This window comes from Ustilago hordei (genome assembly GCF_900519145.1).
Source record: "Ustilago hordei strain Uho2 genome assembly, contig: UHO2_contig_04, whole genome shotgun sequence".
In the NCBI taxonomy this organism is placed as follows: domain Eukaryota; kingdom Fungi; phylum Basidiomycota; class Ustilaginomycetes; order Ustilaginales; family Ustilaginaceae; genus Ustilago; species Ustilago hordei.
The window spans coordinates 562,082-583,551 of record NW_024545261.1 but is presented as its reverse complement, the minus strand read 5'-3'; the positions used below and the strand labels follow the sequence as shown (position 1 = coordinate 583,551).

The window sequence follows — 21,470 nt, the reverse complement described above, 5'->3', positions numbered from 1 at the left end:
GACGGCATGCTTCGTGAGGATCAGCTGTCCACCGTCGCGTGTCGCATACAGACACCGGCGTATACAGTGACAGCCCCACGTGGTGAAGCTCCGTATAGCTTGAGCACGTCAACGCCCGCCGGTCCCGTTTGCGAAACGTTGTGTGGGGCGCACGGAGATCTGCAGGCTTGCGGGAGGAGGAATATCTTATGGCAAGCTGTGTCAGTTGTCGGTGACTTAGTTGGCCGACCCAGATGCCACGTTGCCCGAGTTACAGAGCGTCTGCGACTCGCTTAGGTCGTTAGTCGACAGAAGAACAGCAGCTGCCAGATGCTGAGGTGGATGAGATGTGGTTGGAGGAAACAATGCAGGGTCGTGTCGACATTCACAGACTTCTTTCTGCGTGAAACTGTACACGAGCAAAGTCATTGTGGAGAGAATTTGCTCTAAAGTGCGATACGCTCAAGTGGGCGTGACGCGAAACGCGAAATTACGGAGCATTCGCTCAAGCCGCTGGGATTGCTATCTGATTCTTTGTGGCATCAAAACGGGCCTGAGCGGCAGACGTTGGCCATGTCTATCTTATACATCAGCCCTTAGAAAGAATGCGAAAGGATTGGCAGCAACGAAGTTGTCTGGCGGGTGTCTGCGGGGTAAAGCGGCCGGCGGAAGGGGAAGGGGTTGAGGTTGTGACCTCGCTAAATTCAAAATGCTTTGCCGGCCTCCACTCGGGCTCTTTGCGAGCAACTGCTGGCCGGTGCGCGTCTTCTTACAACACCATCCGACAACACTCAAGGCAGCCTTCAATCGACGCCAATCAACGATATGTCCAAAGGTCGCTCACTTCCACCAGCACTCAAGCAGCTGCTTCAGCAGCCGACATTCCCGGCTCGAGCATCTCGGGCCTCGGCTTCAGAGCAACTCCCACCCGGTCGATCCGCCAACCCTTCTCCTACACCCAAACTCACGAGTGTTGGCCAACACTTCCAAAGTCTACAAGTTGAGGCAAAGCAGAAGGGAATCAGCTGGTGCGAGTGGATCTCGATTGCAACTGCGACGCTCTTCACGCTAAACAATCCAGGAAGTTTGCAAGCCCTGCACCGGTTCGCGGCAGGCGACAAGTCTACTGACCTTGAGCACAGGCAGAATGTGGCTCTGCTGATGCGTGAGACAGGTCTCAAGTGTATCGGCTTCATTGGTATTCCCAAAGTGATCAATAACCTTGCTGCTCTTCGAAAGGCAGTTGAGGAAGATTCAGAGCTCGTCGGTTCTTTGTCGACACAGCCAAGAAGGTTAGTACGCCGTCCCAACATCCTGCATGCTTCGTGAAAGTCTTTGCTGACCCATTGCTTGGTTTCTATCCGCTCGTGCAGACAAATCAAGTCTGACCGTCTCGATGCAGTCCACAAAGCAGCCTACAGCCTGTGGGATGACATTTACACGCCTCACTCTGACAAGCTTCTCAAGATCTTGGGCACTTCTCACCCTGACTTGCCGGTCTTCATCGTCGAATCCGAGTACGGACCTCTGTTCTCCTCTCCAGCTTCCTTCGCTCTACCTTCTGACCCTGATTCAGCCAAAAAGGAGCCCGTGTGGGACGTGAACCGACTTCGCACTTCGCTAGTTGCTATCTCGGCGCTCAGAGCTCAGGGTGGTGTAGGTCCTCAGGTGACGAGCCACGTCTGGGGTCTGCTCAAGGCCAAGGACTCGATCAAGCCTGACGATGCTAGCAAGCAGGGTCTCGAGTGGCTCACCACGGAAGAAGGCGCTCTATGGGTAGTCCGCACTGTCGATGGCGTAAGTATATACAGTGAAACAAATGGATGATCTCATCAGTCTCGCTAAGCTGACACTCATCTCTTATTTTGACACACAACAGATCTGCGAGGCAATCGAAGGGGCCGAAGAGTTCGAAGGGCAGGGCAAGGAGAGCAAGCTTTGATTCAAGTTGTGTTTATGAAGAGTATATTTTGGAGTCGAATCGATACAACTAGCAGCCTACGACCTTGACTGGGAGAACCACCATGCTGTGATAACGCCGATGACAAAGACTTCAATGAGACCCCCGGCAAGGCTTCCACCACCAGCCAGCAACAGCAAGCTCCAGATGTAGCCAACGAGTCGATCGAGAACGAGCCCGCTAGTCGAAAGCACAAGTCGTTGCGTCGAGGAAAGCGGTTTGTAAGGGTTCAGCGACGTGAGCAACGCTGGAGATGAACCCTTGCTAGATGAGGAGGGAGCTGGAAGGCGAAGAAGCGTGGTGATGGGCTTGTGATCCGAGTGGGTATACTGCATGATGCTGCGATAGAACTCTACCTCGACGCCGTGACGGTCGTTGTCATCTTTGGCCGGTGCTGAAGCCCAAAGGATGCGGTCGGTCCAGCCTGGAATGCGCTTCTTGCTGAGTGTGTTGCCTTCCAATGCGGCAGAGGTGATGCCGGCATTCTTCTTCTTGGTCTGCTTACCAGGGCGTGAGACGGTGTACTTGTAAGTAGGCGGGATGTCTGCTTCGGCGATAGGCACTTCTGTGAGACCATGGAACGCTTTGGGCGGGTTGGCCAGCCTCTGGTAAGTGAGCTGATCGTGCTTGGCGAGCGAAGACCAATCACCTATTTCAAGCGCCTTGGCGAGCGTCTCCTTGGTCAGCTCTGCTGCATCCTTCTCGTTGCTTCCCTTGATGCTGTCCAGCTCGCTCTTGCCGAGCGACAAACGATGATTGAGATCACCGAATATGAACAGATGAGTTGTATCGTAAAGCGTGTAGCTCTTCTTGTCGAGCGCAGTCGTCTTCTTGGGTGTTTTGCCGGCCTGAGTTGATTTCTTGTGTTGCTGTTTGAGGGCAGCCATGTCGTTGGGATTCAGTGGCTTTTGAGAAGGATCTTGCAATATGGGAAGTTTCTGCACCGATGACGGCTCGAACACCATCCTCTGTACAATCTGCTGCCAATCTTGGTTCCGCCTCAGGACGTTGTGATCGTGCGCTGCAAGATGGGCGTTGACAAAGGTAAGAATCTCATCTGGTCCCTCCCCGTCGGCCGCTTCCACTACAATACGGGCTCCTACAGCACCTTTGTTGCCCATCACACCTGCAAGACCGGTTCCGACTTTGGCGGTTCGAACCTCTTTGACTCGATGTGCAGCACTCTTGGCACTGTTCGCGGTCGATTTTGAGATCGAAAACGGCGCTCGTTCTCGTGCATACACGAAAAGAGCGATGCTGACCAGGTCAACCTTGCACAGAAGAGGATAGCCTTCGGGACCACCTCCTTCCTCCAAGCTAGCATACAGCCCGGTGCCGGATACGACGGCTTGGTACGGACGAATAGTTCTGCGAATGTCAAGGTCGGTGTTGTACAGCGTGGTGTCACCAACCGCTGACATACCTGTGTGGAGCGGAATGAGTTCTTGGAATCCCACCGCATAGAAGTCAGGTGCCTCACGCGGCAGTGAAGGATGCGTAGAGAGCGTCTTGGTGTTTCTCGACTTATATGCGTCGGCATCGAGTACGTTCTTGTTGGTGAGAGGTTTGGAAGCTACGGGGCTGATTGGCTTCTGTTCAGCAGTTGGGATCAGCCAAGGCTTAAGATCGTGGCGAATGGTTTCGGCGCCTGCCAAGTTGGCATTGTAGGATGCAATTTGCACCCTCAGACCATTACTGCCCATGTTGCAAGATGTCTGCTGGAAACGCAGGGCCGGGATTGAGGGACTGGTTGGAAGGAGGAGACCCAGCTCGGCGTGCTTTAATGATTCTTAGATCCAGGTGGCGATAGGAGAGCAGAAGATGTGACTAAATTCCAGAACACGGGTTCAAAAGAAGTCGCAGAATGAGGAACAACTGAAGCGAAGGCCGTCAGTGGCGTCACCAATTCATTGTGCGGGGTAGGTAAAGTGTGAGTATGGCAGCTGAAAGCAGAAGCATGTAGAGTGGAGGCGCATAGTGAAGTGAAACCTAACACGACACAAGAAAAATGCCAAGCTCGCACGGACCGTTTCGACCAATCAATGATTGCGCCTATACGCGTTCTTTTTTCGTGTAGATTTTCCGCTTCCGGTCAACAGATCTGCTGCAAGAAGAAGACGTGGGGAAGGATCAACACATAAACGATCATGAGCAAGTGACGATACTCTCACTCACCACCTTCAACCTTTGACAGCCTTCATTGTTGCAGACTTACAGCACCGTGATGGCCCCTCAACAGCTCCTTAGCAACGTCGCGTGGGCACCCACCGGTGCTATCTTCGCAATCTGGATCATGTTCTTACTCGCATCACCATCTGCCGCTTTCGAGTTGCCATCCTTCCTCCGGTCCTCTCTCGACGTCAACCGACCTACCGGTGCAACCGCCTACCAAGCCAATCAGCCCTACGATGGGCTCGAGTACCCTCTCTTCGGACGCTTCGTCTTCCGTCCCGCTCTCTTCTGGCTCGAAGGAGGAGTGCTCGGTTTCTGCATGCTCTTTGTATTGATCCACTACGTCGGCAAGACACGCAACCTACAGGTGGCCAGCCGGATTGCTGCTGCAGCCCTTCCAACACTCGAACAAGAATTTGCTGTTGTCGCTGATGATGATGGAAGGGGTCACTTGCTCTGGAATGGAGGCAACTCGGCTCTCATGTTTGCCTCGGGCCGACGAGGATGCACGAGGTTGCATGTCACGTTCGATCTCATCGCTCGACACGACCCTATGGAGATCCTATACACTCTTGCCAAGGACATTGTGCTTGCTTCTACCGCCTCATCCTTCCGCGACACGGTCACTTTCACATTCACTCTGCCTCCCACCAGTGACAACGTCTCGGGTGTCTTTGCTCTGGTCAACAAGGGTGCGCTACAGCACACCCGAAGCGGTCGATTCGACTTGACTTTCGCCAAGGTCAATGACTCCGACAGTGCTGTCACCTCGCGAGGCCTGTCCAAACAGTGGGCCATTATGAGCGAAGCATCTGATCTCACCGACGGTTTCCTCGGCGAACCTGATCAGAAGGGTATCGCTCACCGCTCCAAGCTTGGCCTGACCGACGTTCTCGAAGGACAAGCTGGCAAATTCCTCGACAGTCTTATTCTTACCGACCAGCCTTTCACTCGCCCTACACGCCCCATCCCTGTCGATAAGCGCGAACGTCTTCTGATCCTCACTCTGCAGCTTCCCAAGTCGCGTTCCGACATGTCCAAGGCAGTCGAGCTCCTCCAGCTGGGATGCAACTTGGTGGATGCGCTGGACAAGGGCGTCATCAAGGCGCGCAGCGAGACTTTGGCCAAGTTGCGCAAGACCCGTGCACAGGTGGACAAGGAGATCGAAGAGGAAGCCACCAAGGAGCAGCGAGAGGCTGAACAGGAGGCTAGGGAAGAAGCAAAGCGCAAGGCTGAAAAGGAGAAGTTCGACAAATTGAGCCCTGCCGAGCAGGCCAAGCGCAAGGAGGTCGAGAGGAAGCGTGCAATGAAGAAGGCTGGAACCAAGGTTCGCTAGTCGCAACACTGATGCCTAGTTCCCTCGGTGTCTCGAGGTAGATGGAGATAGAAGCTATCGTCCTCGCAATGGATACATCACAGACCAGTCTCTGCAAGCTACGGTGTTTGCTATCGCCCGTTTCGTCACCGTGAGAAGTCTTCTGTGTTTGAGTATCGTGACATGATAGATTCCAGAAAATTGCTTGTCGAATGATTGAATCGAGCTGTCATGAGAGGCATCATTTCCCTCCACCTGCACCTTCTGCAGCAGCTTTCGCTGCTTTCGCCTATTTACAAGATGATCGAAAGGAGTAAACGCAAAGCTCAGCATGGGCATTGTACGTTTGGTCGCAGTCCATTTGTAACACTTACAGCCTGCTTGGCTCTGAGAGCTGCAGCGTCAGCTTCCTTCCTCGCAGCAATCGAGGTGTTGGACTCGCTACGCTTGCCCTTGTTCTGTTCAGCCAACTTTTTTTGGTTCTTGGCGCGAGCCAAATCTCTCTGGTTTCCGCCTGTGATGCGTTGGTAAAGAGGAGACTTTAGTGTCAGTGTCGGATCGCATCCAATGTATGTATTCAGCCAGCCTGCAATGTGTAGATAAGGGTCAGGGGTCCCCCACTTACGAGTCATGTTGACAGAGGCTTGATCAAGCACGCTGGCTGGATCTTTGAGATACGGGTGGATGATAGATCGCAGGAGGTGCACACAGCGAGCCCTCTCCGCTTTGTTGAGCGTTTCAGCCGCCAGTCGATGAGCTTGCGACTGTGTGATGGTGATTCAAGGGAAGGAAGATAACGACGAGAGCGTAAGAAGAAATACACACAAACACGCCTTGAACCCTGAATGTGTTTGCATTGGAGGTCCGAGATCCGTGTGTTTCATCAATGGAAACACTTTTACGCGGCAGCAGCTCGGTTCAATTTCAGCTCACGCTCGTGCCAAAGACCTCATCATCCCCTGATTGAGTATCACGTGTTCAGAATGGTTCACCATTACTCAACACGGACATGCCATCAGTCACAGAAACTTTGGCATTGCTGAACGTGAACACAGAGTTCTGAAATTCCAAGATTAGGGAAGTGAGGCAAACAAACAAAGAAGCAGTCAAACATAGCAACTGATCGCGACGAGAAGAGATTTTAAGAAGCAGCATTTGGTATCGTGAACAAGGATCTAAGCAGGTCTTAGATGTGGCTCTGAGGAAGCTGAATGCCGGTCTCCTTTACATGTGCAACGAGGTCAAGACCAAGCTTCTCCTTGACAAACTGGTTGCAGAAGTTGAAGAGCTCATCGCCAAGCTTGCCATCCTTGTCCTCAGCGATCTTGCTCTTCTTGCCGACTTTGGCCACAGGTTCAATGTAGGCACCGTTCAGGTTAAGACGGTCAACTTCGAGCGAAGCACAGGCGTAAAGCTGGGTCAAAGCGCCGTCCTCGGGAGCAGTGAAGAAGCGCGAAGCCGCAAAGATCATGGCCTTGAAGATGAGTCCATACGACTCGCTGGGACCGCGGAAGAGACCGGTGCGAACAACTCCTGGGTTGAGAGAAATGTTGGTGATACGAGCTTCCTTGGGCAGAAGCCTGGCGAGCTGGTTGGCAATGAGAATGTTACCGGTCTTGCTCTTTTCATATCGGTCAAATGTGCCCTTGATCTCGGGCTTGTACTGCTTGTTGACGGCTTCGAGATCTTTGAAGCTGGTGTCCGAGGGAGAGAAGAGGTGGCCAATGCTGGACACCTGTACGATACGCACGGATGGCGAGTCAGGCTTGGCATACTCGGGAAGCTTGGAGGTGTTGTAGAGTGTGGGGAGCAAGAGCATGGTGAAGAGGTAGTGACCAACGACGTTGGTACCGACCTGAAGCTCAAGACCATCCTTGGTGAAAGTGTAAGGGGTTGCCATGACACCGGCATTGTTGAGTAAGATGTCAAGACGCTGCTCGCGGGACACGAAGTCGTCAGCTGCCTTGCGGACAGCTGCAAGCTCAGTGAGATCGAGCTGCAAGAAGTGAATGTCGGCGTCGGGCACCTGCTGCTTGATTTTCTGGATTGCTTCCTGAGCCTTCGACTCGGTTCGTGCGGCCATGTACACTTTAGCGCCATTGCGAGCAAGCTCGAGACAAGAGGTCCTAGACACACAAACACATTCGAGTCGATTGTCAGTCACAGACCCAAGTTTGCAGAAAAAGTCCTTTTCTGCAAGAAACACTTACTCGCCGAGACCGCTGTTGCCGCCAGTTACGATGGCCACGCGGCCAGAAAGGTTGGGGATGTCGGACAATTTGAAGCCTGTCATGATGGAGGTGGTTCAATCCTAGAAGGATCGAGGAAATGATTTTAGAAAGCAGAGATGGCAACGCATTATATGGTGGTAGCGTCTCGGAGGCGAGATGAGGTTTCTTCCATGGAGAAACAGTGCGTTGAAAGTGAAGTTCGGCAGCTTTCGCATACATTTTCGCAGTTGAAAGGCAGGTCGGCTCTTCTAGCGTTTATATCTGTATGGGGTATCAAACTTTTCGCCTTTTTAAAACCGCCGGTTTTTCGAAGGCTCGTTTTTGGAGAAAATCAGTTAAAATTAGATACACCACTCAGGAAGCCACGGTCAGGCACTCCTTTTTAATCTGATGCTCTATGTGTAAAAGGCATGTGTTGTGTAAGGAGGTAATGACTAAGCTAAGAACATATATATGTATTCTCTGCACCTGACTGTGCTCACTTTGTCAAGTCATGCCCATGTGCCATGTATCTTCTTTCATAAGTGTTGTCATATCAACATGTCCCCTCCATACCATGGTGTCAATCCTCATGCATAGGCTGCATTAGCTCCCACTAGCCTCTCATCTTGCCTGTCCTCCTCATCACCCAATGCCTTCCCAATTCCCCAATCCTGTGAGCTCCCATTTACTATGTCATGCATTAGCAATGCCAGTGCCTCTTCAACTCCCCCCCTCAACAGCATATCCAACCCTATCATTCTTGATATCCTTGTCATGTTGAGTCCCTTGAGTGGCTTTGTGAGTATGTTGGCCACATTGTTGGCCATTCTGACAAACTCGATCAATATGTCACCATCTTGCACATGATCCCTAACAAAATAGTATCTGGTATTGATGTGTTTGAGTTTCCAGTGTTTGGCCAGATCCTTACTGACTTGTATACACCCCTAGCTATCAGTGCATAGTGTTGGCTTGACTCCAAATACTCCTAGATCCCTAAGTAGGTATGAGAAGAAGAGTGCTTCTCTTGCTGCTTCGGAGGCTGCAACCAGTTCCACTTCCACTGCCGATAGTGCCACACATTTTTGTACATGTGATTTCCAACTAACTGGGCATCCATACACATATGTGATTGCTCTGGATGTACTCCTACATCCATTTGTAGGGTCAGAAGCCCAATTTGAATCAGTATACATAACCACCAGTTGGTCTGCATGACTCCTGTGCATTCCTCCTAAATTCAAATGGTAATTGCTTGTCTGATTCAGGTACTTCAACAAATGCATTGCAGCACTCCAAGCATTGTTGATTGGTCCTGACATGTATTGTGCTAAGACTCCTACTGCAAATGAGATGTCTGGTCTCACTGTGTTGGATACCCACAAAAGTTGCCCCACTAGCTCTTGATATTGTTTGGCCTGATCTGGGTTGCATTTATTTCCTCTGGCAGTTCCTGCTACACTCTGCATTGGGATCCAGGTTCATTCACTTGTTCTTTCTAGCCACTTATTTACCATGCCTTTGATGTATGCAGTTAGGTCGAGTGTGATCTTGCCTTGTCTTCTCTCTTGGGTGATTTTGATTCCTAGAAATTCTCTTATGGGTCCATTGTCTTCTGTTCCCCACTTGTCCATGATCTTGGCTTTAGTGCAGTTGACCTCCCTTCTGCTAGGTGATGCAATCAGCATATCATCCACATATGCCATGATGCCCATGAGTTGGTTGCCCACTCCCCTTGAGTAAAGGCATGGGGTGCTCAGCATGCAGTGGAAGCTGATATTTCAGAGGTGGGTGTCCAGTTCGATGTTCCATTCCCAACCTGATTGCTTCAGACTGTAAAGCCCCTTTATGAGTTTCAATACCTTTCCTGGAGGTACCCTGGTTCCTACCAGTGGCTTTAGGTAGACATCATGATGCAGATTTGAATTGAGGTAAGCCTGTTTGACGTTGATGGAATCAACCTCCCAGTCCCATATGGCTGCAATGGCCAGCACTCCCCTTATCACCTGGATGGGTGCCACTGGTGCAAATATCTCTGTGTAGTCTAGGCCCTCTCTCTGGGTAAACCCCTGTGCTACCAATCTTGCCTTGTATTTTGTGGGGACCAGGTTTGCATCAGTCTTGATCTTGAGCACCCATCATGTGTTGACTGCATTCATACCTTGTGGTAGATCAGTCATTTCCCATGTTCCCATCGCTTTGAGTCCGTCCAATTCCGCTGTGGTCATTAACCATGTGGTAGCTCGCTCCCAAATCCAAGATCCAACATGTGGTTCCTTCTGACTTTGGGAGCTGCTGCCAACTCGGGGTGAAAGAGCACCAGACCTCCTAGTTGATCTTGGTGAGTGGAGAATTTTTGGGAATGACAATGGAAGCTTCGCATTTGCTGGCACCATGCCCATAGCACTTGCATACCCAGCAATGAATCATCTTTGGTTTGGTTGTGGTTTTCGTGCTGCCCATGTCTGACTCAGTATCATCAGCCTGCTCTTTGTTGCCCCCAACAATTCTAGCACATGCTTGGCATGGGTCCACTTTCTGACTGGGTACACTCTCCATTGCAGACTGGTGTGTAGTCAAAGCTGTTGCTAGAGCATTGAAGCTAACCTGATGAACTGTGGCGACTGTCTCCTTGTAGACCAGGTGTCAAATCGTGCACCTCTGGAGCATGGCATATAGTGCATCATTACTAAATGGGGCACCTAGGAGGCTAGTTTTGGTCTGCATAACCCTGATCTCTTGGATCAGCTTACGGGCATCAGTGTGAAACATCTTTGCCTCATTGAGCTCGGCAAGTAATGCTATCTGTCACGAGGTTCTAGCTGCTTCACTGGTAAGACTCCTTTCAATTTTCTTCCAAGCTTGATGGCAGGTCAGATGATTCTTACTGATGTCGAGTAGGAGGTAAAGGATGTTATACTCTCCTTCAGTGTCTAGGGTGCTTCGTAGGACACCCACTAGGGCATTATCAAAGGTTTTATTCCATTTTGGGTGGTCTTTGTTGTACGTGCCCTCTAGGTGTTGTGTGGCATGGGGAACTACTCATAGGTTGGCCTTGATGAGTGTGCTCCAACTATAATAGTTGCATGATGTGAGCTTGGGAACTGTCTCCAAGATTTTAGCCAAGGTGTGGTAATTGTATCAGTCGTCATTGTCATCCGATTCTGATCTTCCTTCATCCTCATTGTCAAAATACTTGGTCTCATTACCATCAGTGGCCTCTTCATCGATTTGTACTCATTGTGGCATTTTACCTTTTCTTGTCCTCCTGGCTGCTTCACCTGTGCTGGCTTGGCAGTCATTGTCTCCCACCATATCTGAATGTCGTGGGTTTGAGCCCCATGTTGGGAGCCAGTTAAAATTAGATACACCACTCAGGAGGCCATGGTCAGGCACTCCTTTTTAATCTGATGCTCTATGTGTAAAAGGCATGTGTTGTGTAAGGAGGTAACGACTAAGCTAAGAACATATATATGTATTCTCTGCACCTGACTGTGCTCACTTTGTCAAGTCATGCCCATGTGCCATGTATCTTCTTTCATAAGTGTTGTCATATCAACATGTCCCCTCCATACCATGGTGTCAATCCTTGTGCATAGGCTGTGTTAGCTCCCACTAGCCTCTCATCTTGCCTGTCCTCCTCATCGCCCAATGCCTTCCCGATTCCCTGATCCTGTGAGCTCCCATTTACTATGTCATGTGTTAGCGATGCCGGTGCCTCTTCGACTAAATCTGAATGCCCACAAGGAAACGCAAATTTCCAAAAACGCGAGGAACTCATACAGCCAATAAGAGATGTAACCGAACATGCAAGCATATGAAACATGACGGGGCATCTATCTTCTCCTTGGGTATTGGATGTTGAAGTTTGGGTCCCGATAACTGGCGATCGGGGAGAGTCTAAGTATGATGTCACTGCTGTTAAAAGACAGAAACATACAGCTCATGCATAAACTGTCCCACAAATTTACATGTCACCATACATCACTCTAATGCTCAATAGCCATAAGTTGTATTGCCACACTGTCTGATATCATCTGGAAGCCCTGCTTCTTCTCTCCAAGACTGTGTAAATGATATTGACATTGACTAAGAAAATTGTGCTATGAAGAAGAGCCAAGAATTTTTTTATTGTGGGACAGTTTATGGAGCATGCTCCCAAATAGTGACACCACTCCATTCCTGACCTTGTGGGCTTTTGACTACAATGAAACTTGCAATGTAACTTGGTGGGTGCCTTCATACACATCAAAAGTAGTGACATGGAAAGTTTCAGCTCAATCAGATGACTGTGAGCAATCCAGTGGAGCTTCCAGTCTGACACCATCATATCTATACCATCATGCTGAAAACCACCCCAGAGAAATGCCAATTGGCAATCTTTCACCTCCAAAATGGGGAATCTACCCATTCAGTTGCTGAGCAACTCAGTTTGAGCAAGTCTACTGTGAATCACATCAGCAAAAGTGCCTCTGCTGAAGTTCCAAAGTCAAAGGGGGGCCAGCTGAGAAAACTCCAGCCTCATCATGTTTGCTTCCTGGACCACTATTTCAAGCTCAATTCCACCTCCATGGTCAGGAAAGCATGTCATGCACTGCAGGAGACATTTCAAGTCAAAGCATGCCCAACCACAGTAAGAAAAGCACTTCATTACTGTCATTACAAAGCACAGAGGTTAGTGAAAAAACTGAAGCTACTCAAGAGACATTACAAAGCCTGTCACAAATTTGCTAATGAGCACAAGGACATGACTGTTGAGGATTGGAAGAATGTGGTATGGTCCAATGAGACAAAGATCAACTTCTTTGGACCAGAAGGTAAGCAGTTCTGTTGGATTAAGAACACCAGCTTCAACAGCAAGCTTGTCAGGCTGACAGTCAAGTTTGGCAGTGGCTCCATCATGATCTGGGGCTGTATGACATGGGAAGGGGTGGGAGGTATGTGCTTGGTGCTGGGTTCAATGAATTCAGACCAATACATTGATATCTTGAATGACAAGCTTGTGAAAACAATCTCAGATTTGCAGCTTCAGCATGCATACACCAACATCACATTTCAGCAAGACAATGACCTGAAACACATGTCAAAGAAGACAACAACATGGTTGGAAAGCAATAGCATTAAGGTTATGCAATGGCCAGCACAGTTGCTGGACTTAAACCCAATTGAACACCTCTGGCACCATCTCAAAATGCGACTTTCACGGTATAGTACAATTGCAAAGTCCAGGGATGAACTGTGTCACAGGGCCAGCGCAGAGATCATAAGCGGCCGTGCTGCTCAGCCACCGAAATGAGCTTGGCACATAGGAAGCAGGACGGGTTGAGACCCAGGGGCTCTGACCAATCTCATCAAGAATGGTCAGACAAAGAGCTGGGGGCAAGACCTCATTGAGAATGGTTGAGACAGTGGGTTATGGGAAGTTTCACCAAGACTGGCCCAAGATGAAGCAGACCAATCAGTCTCATGACAAGATGAAGATGCTCCAGTAAGACTGTAAGGCCAGCCACTGGGGATAGGGGACAAGAAGACCTCACCACCCAATGAGGTGGGAGAGTAACCCCTGAGTACGATGAAGGCAGCATTGGAGGATCGCTGCCTCAGCCAGAGGAGTAGGAGCAGGAAGGACTGGGATGCCAAAGGAGCCAGATAGACAAGGGTGGATGGAGAGGCCACACCCCTGCAAGGAGGGGGGCCATGTGTCAGAGGTCGCATGCCCAAAACCTGATATCTGTAATAGAACTGCATCTATTACAAATCCTGTTGAGATATGTGACAATGCTTGTAGTATTATGATTCTTGCTGAGATATGTAGTAGAGACATCTCTATTACTTTTCTTGCTCAAAAATGCAGTACTAGTTTTGCTATTGCAGGTTTTGACTAACCACTGTGGACACTCTGTCCAGAGGTAGCTTGACATGATCAATAACTTGAATGTATTGCAAGACACCAAAGGTCTGGTGTGATTGAGATAGTTGATGTCATTGACATGAGTGTCCAGTGTGTTGACTGAATGCTTGAGGTGATCCCCAGACCACAGTGGCCAACTGCCTTTGGTTCTATCTTTATCTGGACCACTGGTTTGCTGTGAACTGCCTTCAGACATCAGTGAGCAGTGATACAACACATGTGCTGCAATGGAAGCAATCTACTTGATTGTGACTATGCTGACTGAAACTAATATATACTTATGCTGAAGTGATAACTAGTTATGTATGGTGTAGAGTGGATGGAGATCCACTCAGCTGCTATGCTGGGGAGCATGGCTATAGACCCATTTGCCAAGTGCTGCCTGTGACACCTGCACCTGCTCTGAACGTCCTCCTCTGACACTGTTCCTCCTCCTTGTCCTGCCTGTCCTACCATACCACTTCCTAGCACTGCTTCTCTTGCCCCTTGCAGATGGAGAGTCCTCACGCTGCTTCGCTACCAGATAGGGGCCTTTCCCACCTCATCTGAGTGGCAACCCACCCCACCTTTCATCTCACCCATCCTCCTACTCTGAGTTCATCATGGAGTCAGCCCCCCTGTTTCATCAGGGTGGCATCAGGGGGTCCTTGCCACTTGTCTTCCAAGGGATCTGTTGTACAATCCTCCTTATCCTTAATCTCCACAGAATATGTAATACTTCTTTGTTTACCACAGATCCCAGCGAGGCCTGTGGTACCATTATTGCTCATGCCAATCTAGGTCAGATCTGTCATAGAGCCTTCTCTTTTACAGATCTTGGCAACCTCTAATGCAGCTCCCATGATCAGCCCAATCCCTTGATTCCTGCACTCCCTTCATATGACTTGACAGGTCTTCCTGCTTTCTGCGCATCCAGGCCCATGACACCATGGTGGAGTCGACACCATGGCACAAACATATATATACACCCCCCCATCATAGTGAATGAGTGGACCTGGCATCCACTCTATTCTTAACTAAACTATACTTGACTGTAACTTATACTTAGTTGTTCCATCACATAGTGCAATAGCAGGCCATTGCTACTAATCTGAGCAGGTGTGTCATATCACCCCTCACTGATGTCATCTGTAGGCAGTAGTTACTGTGGTCCAGATAATCATCTCTCTGAAGGCAGTACTCATACTGTGGTCCAGGCTTCTCTCACTGATTTGCCATTTGCTCATTGACACCTCAAACACTTGTGTTGAGTCAACAGCTTACCACCCCATATATTAAGTGTTCTGCAACAAGCAGGAACTGACTGTGCCATGTTACCACTGAACTGAGTGTTCACAGCAGTTAGCTGAAACTTGTCAAACAAACAATCCTTTGAGCAGTCTCAGTGAAAGTGGTTGACAGGTGCATACTCAAGAGTGCTCAATGAAACTGGTTGAAATCACCCAAACCGGTAGCTTTCGGGTTCCAGGCACACGACCGCTGACAAACTGCTCAAGAGATGCGAAGCTGAATGGACAGCGATCACTCCAGAGACATGTAGGACACTAATAGAGAGTATGCCAGACTGCATCAAGGCGGTTCTGAAGGCCAAAGGAGGGAATACAAAGTACTAAGGTGTTTGTCAGGGGTCTCGCACCTGAAACCCAGGTCGGTCTGTCAAGATACTTGGTGACTATCAAACTGTGCAACAGCTATTGTCTCAGTATCAGTCTTGATGAGCTAGTTGCTCAGTGACTATCAAGTTGTGCAATGACAGTGGGTGGCATTCATTGTATATACTATCATAGGTTTCAGCTGACCTCTGTGGACACTCCATTCAGGGGTAGCTTGGCACGATCAATATCAATGCATAGGGTATGATGACACCAAGGTCTGGTGTGAGGGTTGATGATGATGAGGTTGATGGTGTTGGTGATAAGGTTGATGGTGTTGGTGATAAGGTTGGTGGCATCAACATGAGTGTCCAGTGTGTTGACTGATGCTTGGAGTGATCCCCGGACTGCAGTGGACTACTGCCTTCAGTTCTATCTTAATCCAGACTGCTGGTTTGCTATGAACCACCTTCAGATGTCAGGTAGTGGTGATACAACACATGCACTACAAGGAGGAGCAACCTTGATAGATTGCTACTATGCTGACTAGAACTAATATATACTTATGCTGAAGTGATAACTAGTTATGGTGTGTGTAGAGTGGATGAGGATCCACTTGACCTTTGATGATGAGAAAGTATGGTTATATACCTCTTCACAGCATCGTCAGCGATGCTGCTCCTGCTCTCTCTCTCCAGAGAGTACCTTCTTCATTGAGTACTGTACAGGGGGCCCCTCTAGCACCACTCCTGTCCTCCTTGAGCTATCCTGCTTGCTTGGTACCCCTGTGCCTCTGTGTCGACTCCTTCGACACTGCTCCTCCTCCTTGCTATCCTGCTTGTTTGGCACCCTTGTGCCTCCTGAGTGGTGTCGACTCCTTCAACACTGCTCCTCCTCCTCAGGACCTGCTTGCCGGTTTCCTATACACTGCTCCTTCTCCTTTGACTCTTGTCTCTCGAGCCCCTGAGTGGTAACCATCTGCATGCTCCTTGAGCTTGGTCCTCTTCGTGGCTGTGCCTGGCCCTCCTTGCGCATGGGCCCAGTCCTCCTTTGCATGTGAGTCTGTAGGAGTCCATGGTCTCCATGGAGACTGCACTACGACCATGCTCTCTACTGGTATCGACTAGATCTCCGATACCTGTGCTCCTTCCATATGAACCAGTGACCCTCCTGCTTCTTGAGCATTCAGGCCCATGACAGTGTTGTCGAGGAGTGTGTCACAGGGTCAGAAGGATAGCGCAAGAGAGTGCGCCAAATTGATCAATGGCAGTCATGGGGATGTCGCGCAACAGAGCAGTATATGAAGGGTGTGCAATGGATCAATATATGAAGGGAGTGCCAGATTGATCAGTGCTGAACCATTGGGGATCAACAAGATTAATCAGGCTGGCAGTGCATATGAATTACAAGATTGATTGAACCCCAGGGTTCCAGAATAATCTCACAGGGATCAGTTGGAATCAGTCAGATCAGCATGCCTCAACAAGTCAGCCAATACAGTCAGAACAGCATGCCTCAACAAGTCAGCCAATACAGTCAGAACAGCATGCCTCAACAAGTTGGCCGATACAAGCAAGTACTAGTAGACTCAGTATCATGCAGATGGTTACCACTCGAGGGGTGGGTGCATAAAGTCACACAGGCCCAAGCACAGGGGTGACCACATGACCAAGGGGTTCGGTGTCATGGGAATGGATGCACAGAGGCCAGAAGATCCGTCAAATTCATATGAAGGGAGTGCAGGGAACAAGGGATTGGGCAGATCGTGGGAATTGAGACAGACTTCACTGAGATTGGTAGTAGTGCCAGTCCTATGACAGATCTCACTGAGATTGGCAAAAGGAAGGATAGTACTACAATGACAAGATTGGCACAAGAGAGGATGGTACTATGGATCACACCAAGTTCGGTGATAGAAGAAAGGGTATGGCAGATTCCACCAGGATCAGTAGTAGGAAAGATCCTATCATGGATTCCACAGAGATCAGTGGTAAGGATGATAGTGTGGCAAAGCTTCACATGCAAGTAGTGGGACCAAGCACCGCCAAGAGGGGACCCAGCTCAGGAGCATGCAGCTGGTTACCACTCAGGGGCACACAAGATAGGAATAAAGGGGGACCGTTGCCAGTCCAAGGGAGGAGAGCAGTGTAAGAGAAACCGGCGAGGAAGACATAAAGAGGAGGAGCAGTGTTGATGGAGTTGGCACAGCTCAGGAAAGACAGATGGATGGCACAATGAGGAGGAGGAGCCTCATCTCTCTCCAGAGAGTACCTTCTGCATCGAGTACCTCTCAGGAGTCTCCAAGCAGGAGCAGTGACACTGGTGACACTGCGAAGAGGTACAAAAGCCATACCTTCTCATCACTATTGGTCGAGTGGATCCTCATCCACTCTACTCACCATATAACTAGTCAATACTTTAGAAACATAAGTACTCATTAGTTCTCAGTCAGCATAAGTTGCAATCAATAGATTGCTCCTCATCGAAGCATGTGTGTTGTATCACCGTTTCCTCATGTCCGAAGGCAGTCTTATCAACCAGCAGTCTGGATATCGATAGAACTGAAGGCAGTCATCCACTGCAGTCTGGGGATCACCTCAAGCATAGTCGACACACTGGACACTCATGTCGATACCACCAATCCACATTCACACCAGACCTTTGGTGTCATCAGCAAGTTCACATAGTTACTGATCATGCCAAGCTACCTCTGGATGGAGTGTCTGACAGTGGTCAGTCGAAATCTGCAATAGCATCATCACAACTACAGATTTGAATGAGAAAAGTAATAGAGGCGGCTCTACTGCATATCTCATGAAGAAACGCAATACCACAAGCGCTGTCACATAACTCAACAGAATCGGTAATAGTATTGTTACAACTACCGATCTCAGGTTTCAGGTGCGCGACCTCTGACATTCGGTCACAAGGTTCAACAAGTGGCTAAAGGGATTCACAAGATAAGGTCGAGAAGGAGTGTCAAAGTGACCACATGACCAAGGGGTTTGGTCACGAGGTTCAACAAGAGGCTAAAGGGATTCACAAGACAAGGTCGAGAAGGAGCTGTGTCAAAAGGGGTCATCACACATCATCAGGCAGAAGGAGAGCATGAAGGCAAGAGGGCAGTGTTGCATGGCCCTTACACTGTGCAAATGGTAGGGGCACAGTATCAATGGGATTGATGCCAGCAGGACAAGACAGTGTCAAACAGGGGACAAAGGCTCCTCAGGAGGAGCAGGATAGGTGTTGTGGGCAACACCAATCGAATGCATAAATACTCTCACTCTACCATAGCATACAAGTGGAGCCCCATCCACTCTTTACTACATACTCTATCTACTTACTTACTTGACTCTTAGTTTCGTACCATTGCAATAGCAGTGCTCTTGCAACGACCCTCAAATGTGTGTGTTGTATCACCATTAGGCATCAACTGTAGGTGATGTTCTTCAACACTTGTGGTCCAGTCCCTTACTGTAGGCAGTGTTCTTCAACACTTGCAGTCCAGTCCCTTGCTGTAGGTGGTGTTGCTTGACACCTGTGGTCCAGTCAGTTATTGTAGGCAGTGAATCACACCTGCAGTCCAGTAACTCCCATCCTCTGTAGGCGATTAGCATATTGCAGTCCAGACAACATCCAAGAGCATTATCAACAGTACTACAAACACTTGTACTGTAGGAGAGGGTGTTTCACTCACTCACCAATGACCAGTGTCCATGCCGTGCAACCTCTGAACAGAGTGTTCAAGGCAGTCAGTTGAGACTTACCAGGTGGCAACATTTGGTTATGTTTAGGCGAAACTTACTGAGTAGACCTTATTCAATCAAACTCAATAGCACCCCAAAACTAAGTCTCTGGCGTGCAACCGCTTACAGAGTGCTCCATAAAGTTGAGGGAGACGCGTCGGCACTCCAACGGGATTCACAGGGTCTGTGGAGCATTACGGAGCCTGTGGAAGATAAGCGAGTCATCAATGAGACAAAGACACATATAGGTGGTAACACATGTGGGATGCATAAGCATTGTCACACTAACATGCAGGAAGTGACAATGCAGGAGCGACACAAGGAGCAGCTCATCACAGGCTAACACATGTGGAAGAGATTACCAAGCATATATAGATGACAAATGTACATAGAAGCTAGTAGATAGAATTAATGACATAACAACAAAATTCCTCAACTGATTAAGAGTCTGAAGCTCGACAGCTTCAAGGCACTTTGCCATCAAGATGCCACCCAGAGTAGACAGTGTAGCCCTACTCGAACACACCATGCAAGTGATCAGAGAGGTTCACACCAACTGGAATGAAGACCAAATCTTGGAGCATGCCTTTTCTATGATGAACCTCCAACCAAACACCAGCCAAGTCAAAAAGATTCCAAAGTCAGTACTCAGCATTGTATCACAGATCATCAAGCTCAACGAGAACAACTGGGCTATCTGGGAGCCCATGTTTATGGACTGTATACAGCCCATCAAGAATGCAAAGCAGATCCTTACTGGGGAAATATCTAGCAACCACATGGACTATGATGAAGAACTAAATAGTCACCTGTTAGGCCTCATCCTGTTGTCATGCGACCACAGTCCTGAAAGCAGTATTCATACATACACCATCCAAGAACAAGGTGAAGAGGAGCAACTCGGCTCTACACTGTACAAGAAGCTCAAAACAGCACTCATGATCAATGATGAAGTTAAACTCTCTGCCATTCATGACCAAGTGCATGAGATCAAGTTAGTCCACTGAAATGTCATCAACCTTGGAAAGGAACTAGATCGAATTTGGAATGATGCTGTGAGGCTGGGCAGTCGCATGGAAGAAAAGCTCAAGAAGTCCACCCTCTACTGCTGCATCAAGGACAACTGGCTATACACCCAAACTGTAGATTCCCTCAAGGCCGCTCAACCCAGTTGCAACTATGAATATGCATACCATGCACTAGCCAAGAAGCACCAAGAAGCCAAGCTCTCAGGTCATATCTGAGCCACAGCCAGAGTCACAAGCAACAGAAGTTCAACAGGCCAAGCTGGTGAGCATAGACAGGTCCTCAACCAAGAGGGCTACAATAGGGGTAGGCACGACCCCACAAACCCTAATGAACTGGCCAAGTGCTACAAGTGTAGGCAACCTGGGCACATTGCAATCAATTGCACCAGCAGTCAGGAGCAAACTCCTACTCAGCAGGGATAGGGATTTGGGTGCACCCTTTTCATAAGCAACACTGGCAACTGTAACCAAAACAGTATGTGGATTCTTGACTCCAGAGCTACACATCACATGGTACATGATGAGGATAAGCTCATTGCTCCAACGCTGAAGCAAGGATCCATAGACACTGCAGGGCATGAACAGTTGCAAGTGCAGGCAATAGGAGATGCAACCTTGCAAGTTGGAGACATTAAAATACCCCTCACAGATGTACTTTACATTCCCAACCTTAGCAGGAATCTATTGTCTGTTCCAGCATTAACTGAAGACAGTGCACAAGTGATATTTGAAGAATCTGGAGCTACAATACTCCAACATGATGGAAGCATGGTTAAGAGCAAGACAAACCAATGCCAGAAAAGATGGGAAGTTCATGGCGACTCCCTAGCAGCACAGCTCAATGACCCCCTTGAGGGCATTGATGATAACATGACACCAGCAAGGCCTGCAAGCCACACAATAAGCAAACTATGGCATGAATGATTTGGCCATCCCAGTAGAAATAAAACCCAGCAAATCCAAGCTCACTACCTAGGAAGAGAAACACAGCTTGAGCACAACTCAAAGGACTGCAATAGTTGCAGTCAGGCAAAGCAAACATGTGCAAGAATGGCAAGCAGCAAGACAGAATGAGTGCAAGCACCATTAGAATTAATACACATTGACCTAATGACAGATCTACAAGGCCACCCCAACTATCATCATGTGCTAGTAGTTGTAGATGATGCCTCATCATATGTATTCGTGAGACTGCTCCTCAGCAAAGCAGAAGTGTTCCCCACCTTGAAAGCATGGATCAAAAGGGCAGAGGTAATGACAGACCACATGCTAAAGTGCATCTGCAGTGACAATGGAACAGAATGGTCAAGCTTGGCAGCAGAGGAATGGAAGAAGGAGGCAGGGTTTAAATGGCAGAAAACCACCCCATATGTCAGCATGCAAAATGGAAGAGCAGAGCACACCATCAGATCGCTACAAGAAAAGATGTGAGCAATGTGTCACAGGGACGGCTGGCCTGCGCAAGAGAGTGCGCCAAACGATCAGCGGCAGTTATGATAATGTCGCGTAACGGAGCAGTATATGAAGGGTGCGCAGAAGATCAACATATGAAGG

At 49.0% G+C, this 21,470-nt stretch overlaps 5 protein-coding genes across 5 annotated transcripts; 2 read left to right on the top strand and 3 right to left on the bottom strand.

Moving 5' to 3' along the window:
* Window positions 1–216: 216 nt before the first annotated feature.
* On the bottom strand, window positions 217–408 carry UHO2_02521 (uncharacterized protein; the record flags this gene model as incomplete). Its single annotated transcript, XM_041555309.1, has 1 exon — window positions 217–408. The coding sequence occupies one exon, from the start codon at window positions 406–408 to the stop codon at window positions 217–219; it is 192 nt and encodes a 63-aa protein (XP_041411243.1).
* A 396-nt stretch (window positions 409–804) lies between these two features.
* On the top strand, window positions 805–1,921 carry UHO2_02520 (uncharacterized protein; the record flags this gene model as incomplete). The annotated part of the gene is made up of 3 exons (XM_041555308.1): window positions 805–1,271; window positions 1,353–1,776; window positions 1,859–1,921. The coding sequence occupies 3 exons, from the start codon at window positions 805–807 to the stop codon at window positions 1,919–1,921; spliced, it is 954 nt and encodes a 317-aa protein (XP_041411242.1).
* A 56-nt stretch (window positions 1,922–1,977) lies between these two features.
* On the bottom strand, window positions 1,978–3,642 carry UHO2_02519 (uncharacterized protein; the record flags this gene model as incomplete). The annotated part of the gene is made up of 1 exon (XM_041555307.1): window positions 1,978–3,642. The coding sequence occupies one exon, from the start codon at window positions 3,640–3,642 to the stop codon at window positions 1,978–1,980; it is 1,665 nt and encodes a 554-aa protein (XP_041411241.1).
* Window positions 3,643–4,163: 521 nt separating this feature from the next.
* On the top strand, window positions 4,164–5,447 carry UHO2_02518 (uncharacterized protein; the record flags this gene model as incomplete). The annotated part of the gene is made up of 1 exon (XM_041555306.1): window positions 4,164–5,447. The coding sequence occupies one exon, from the start codon at window positions 4,164–4,166 to the stop codon at window positions 5,445–5,447; it is 1,284 nt and encodes a 427-aa protein (XP_041411240.1).
* Window positions 5,448–6,612: 1,165 nt separating this feature from the next.
* Window positions 6,613–7,719, bottom strand: UHO2_02517 (uncharacterized protein; the record flags this gene model as incomplete). Its single annotated transcript, XM_041555305.1, has 2 exons — window positions 6,613–7,552; window positions 7,637–7,719. The coding sequence occupies 2 exons, from the start codon at window positions 7,717–7,719 to the stop codon at window positions 6,613–6,615; spliced, it is 1,023 nt and encodes a 340-aa protein (XP_041411239.1).
* Window positions 7,720–21,470: the final 13,751 nt, after the last annotated feature.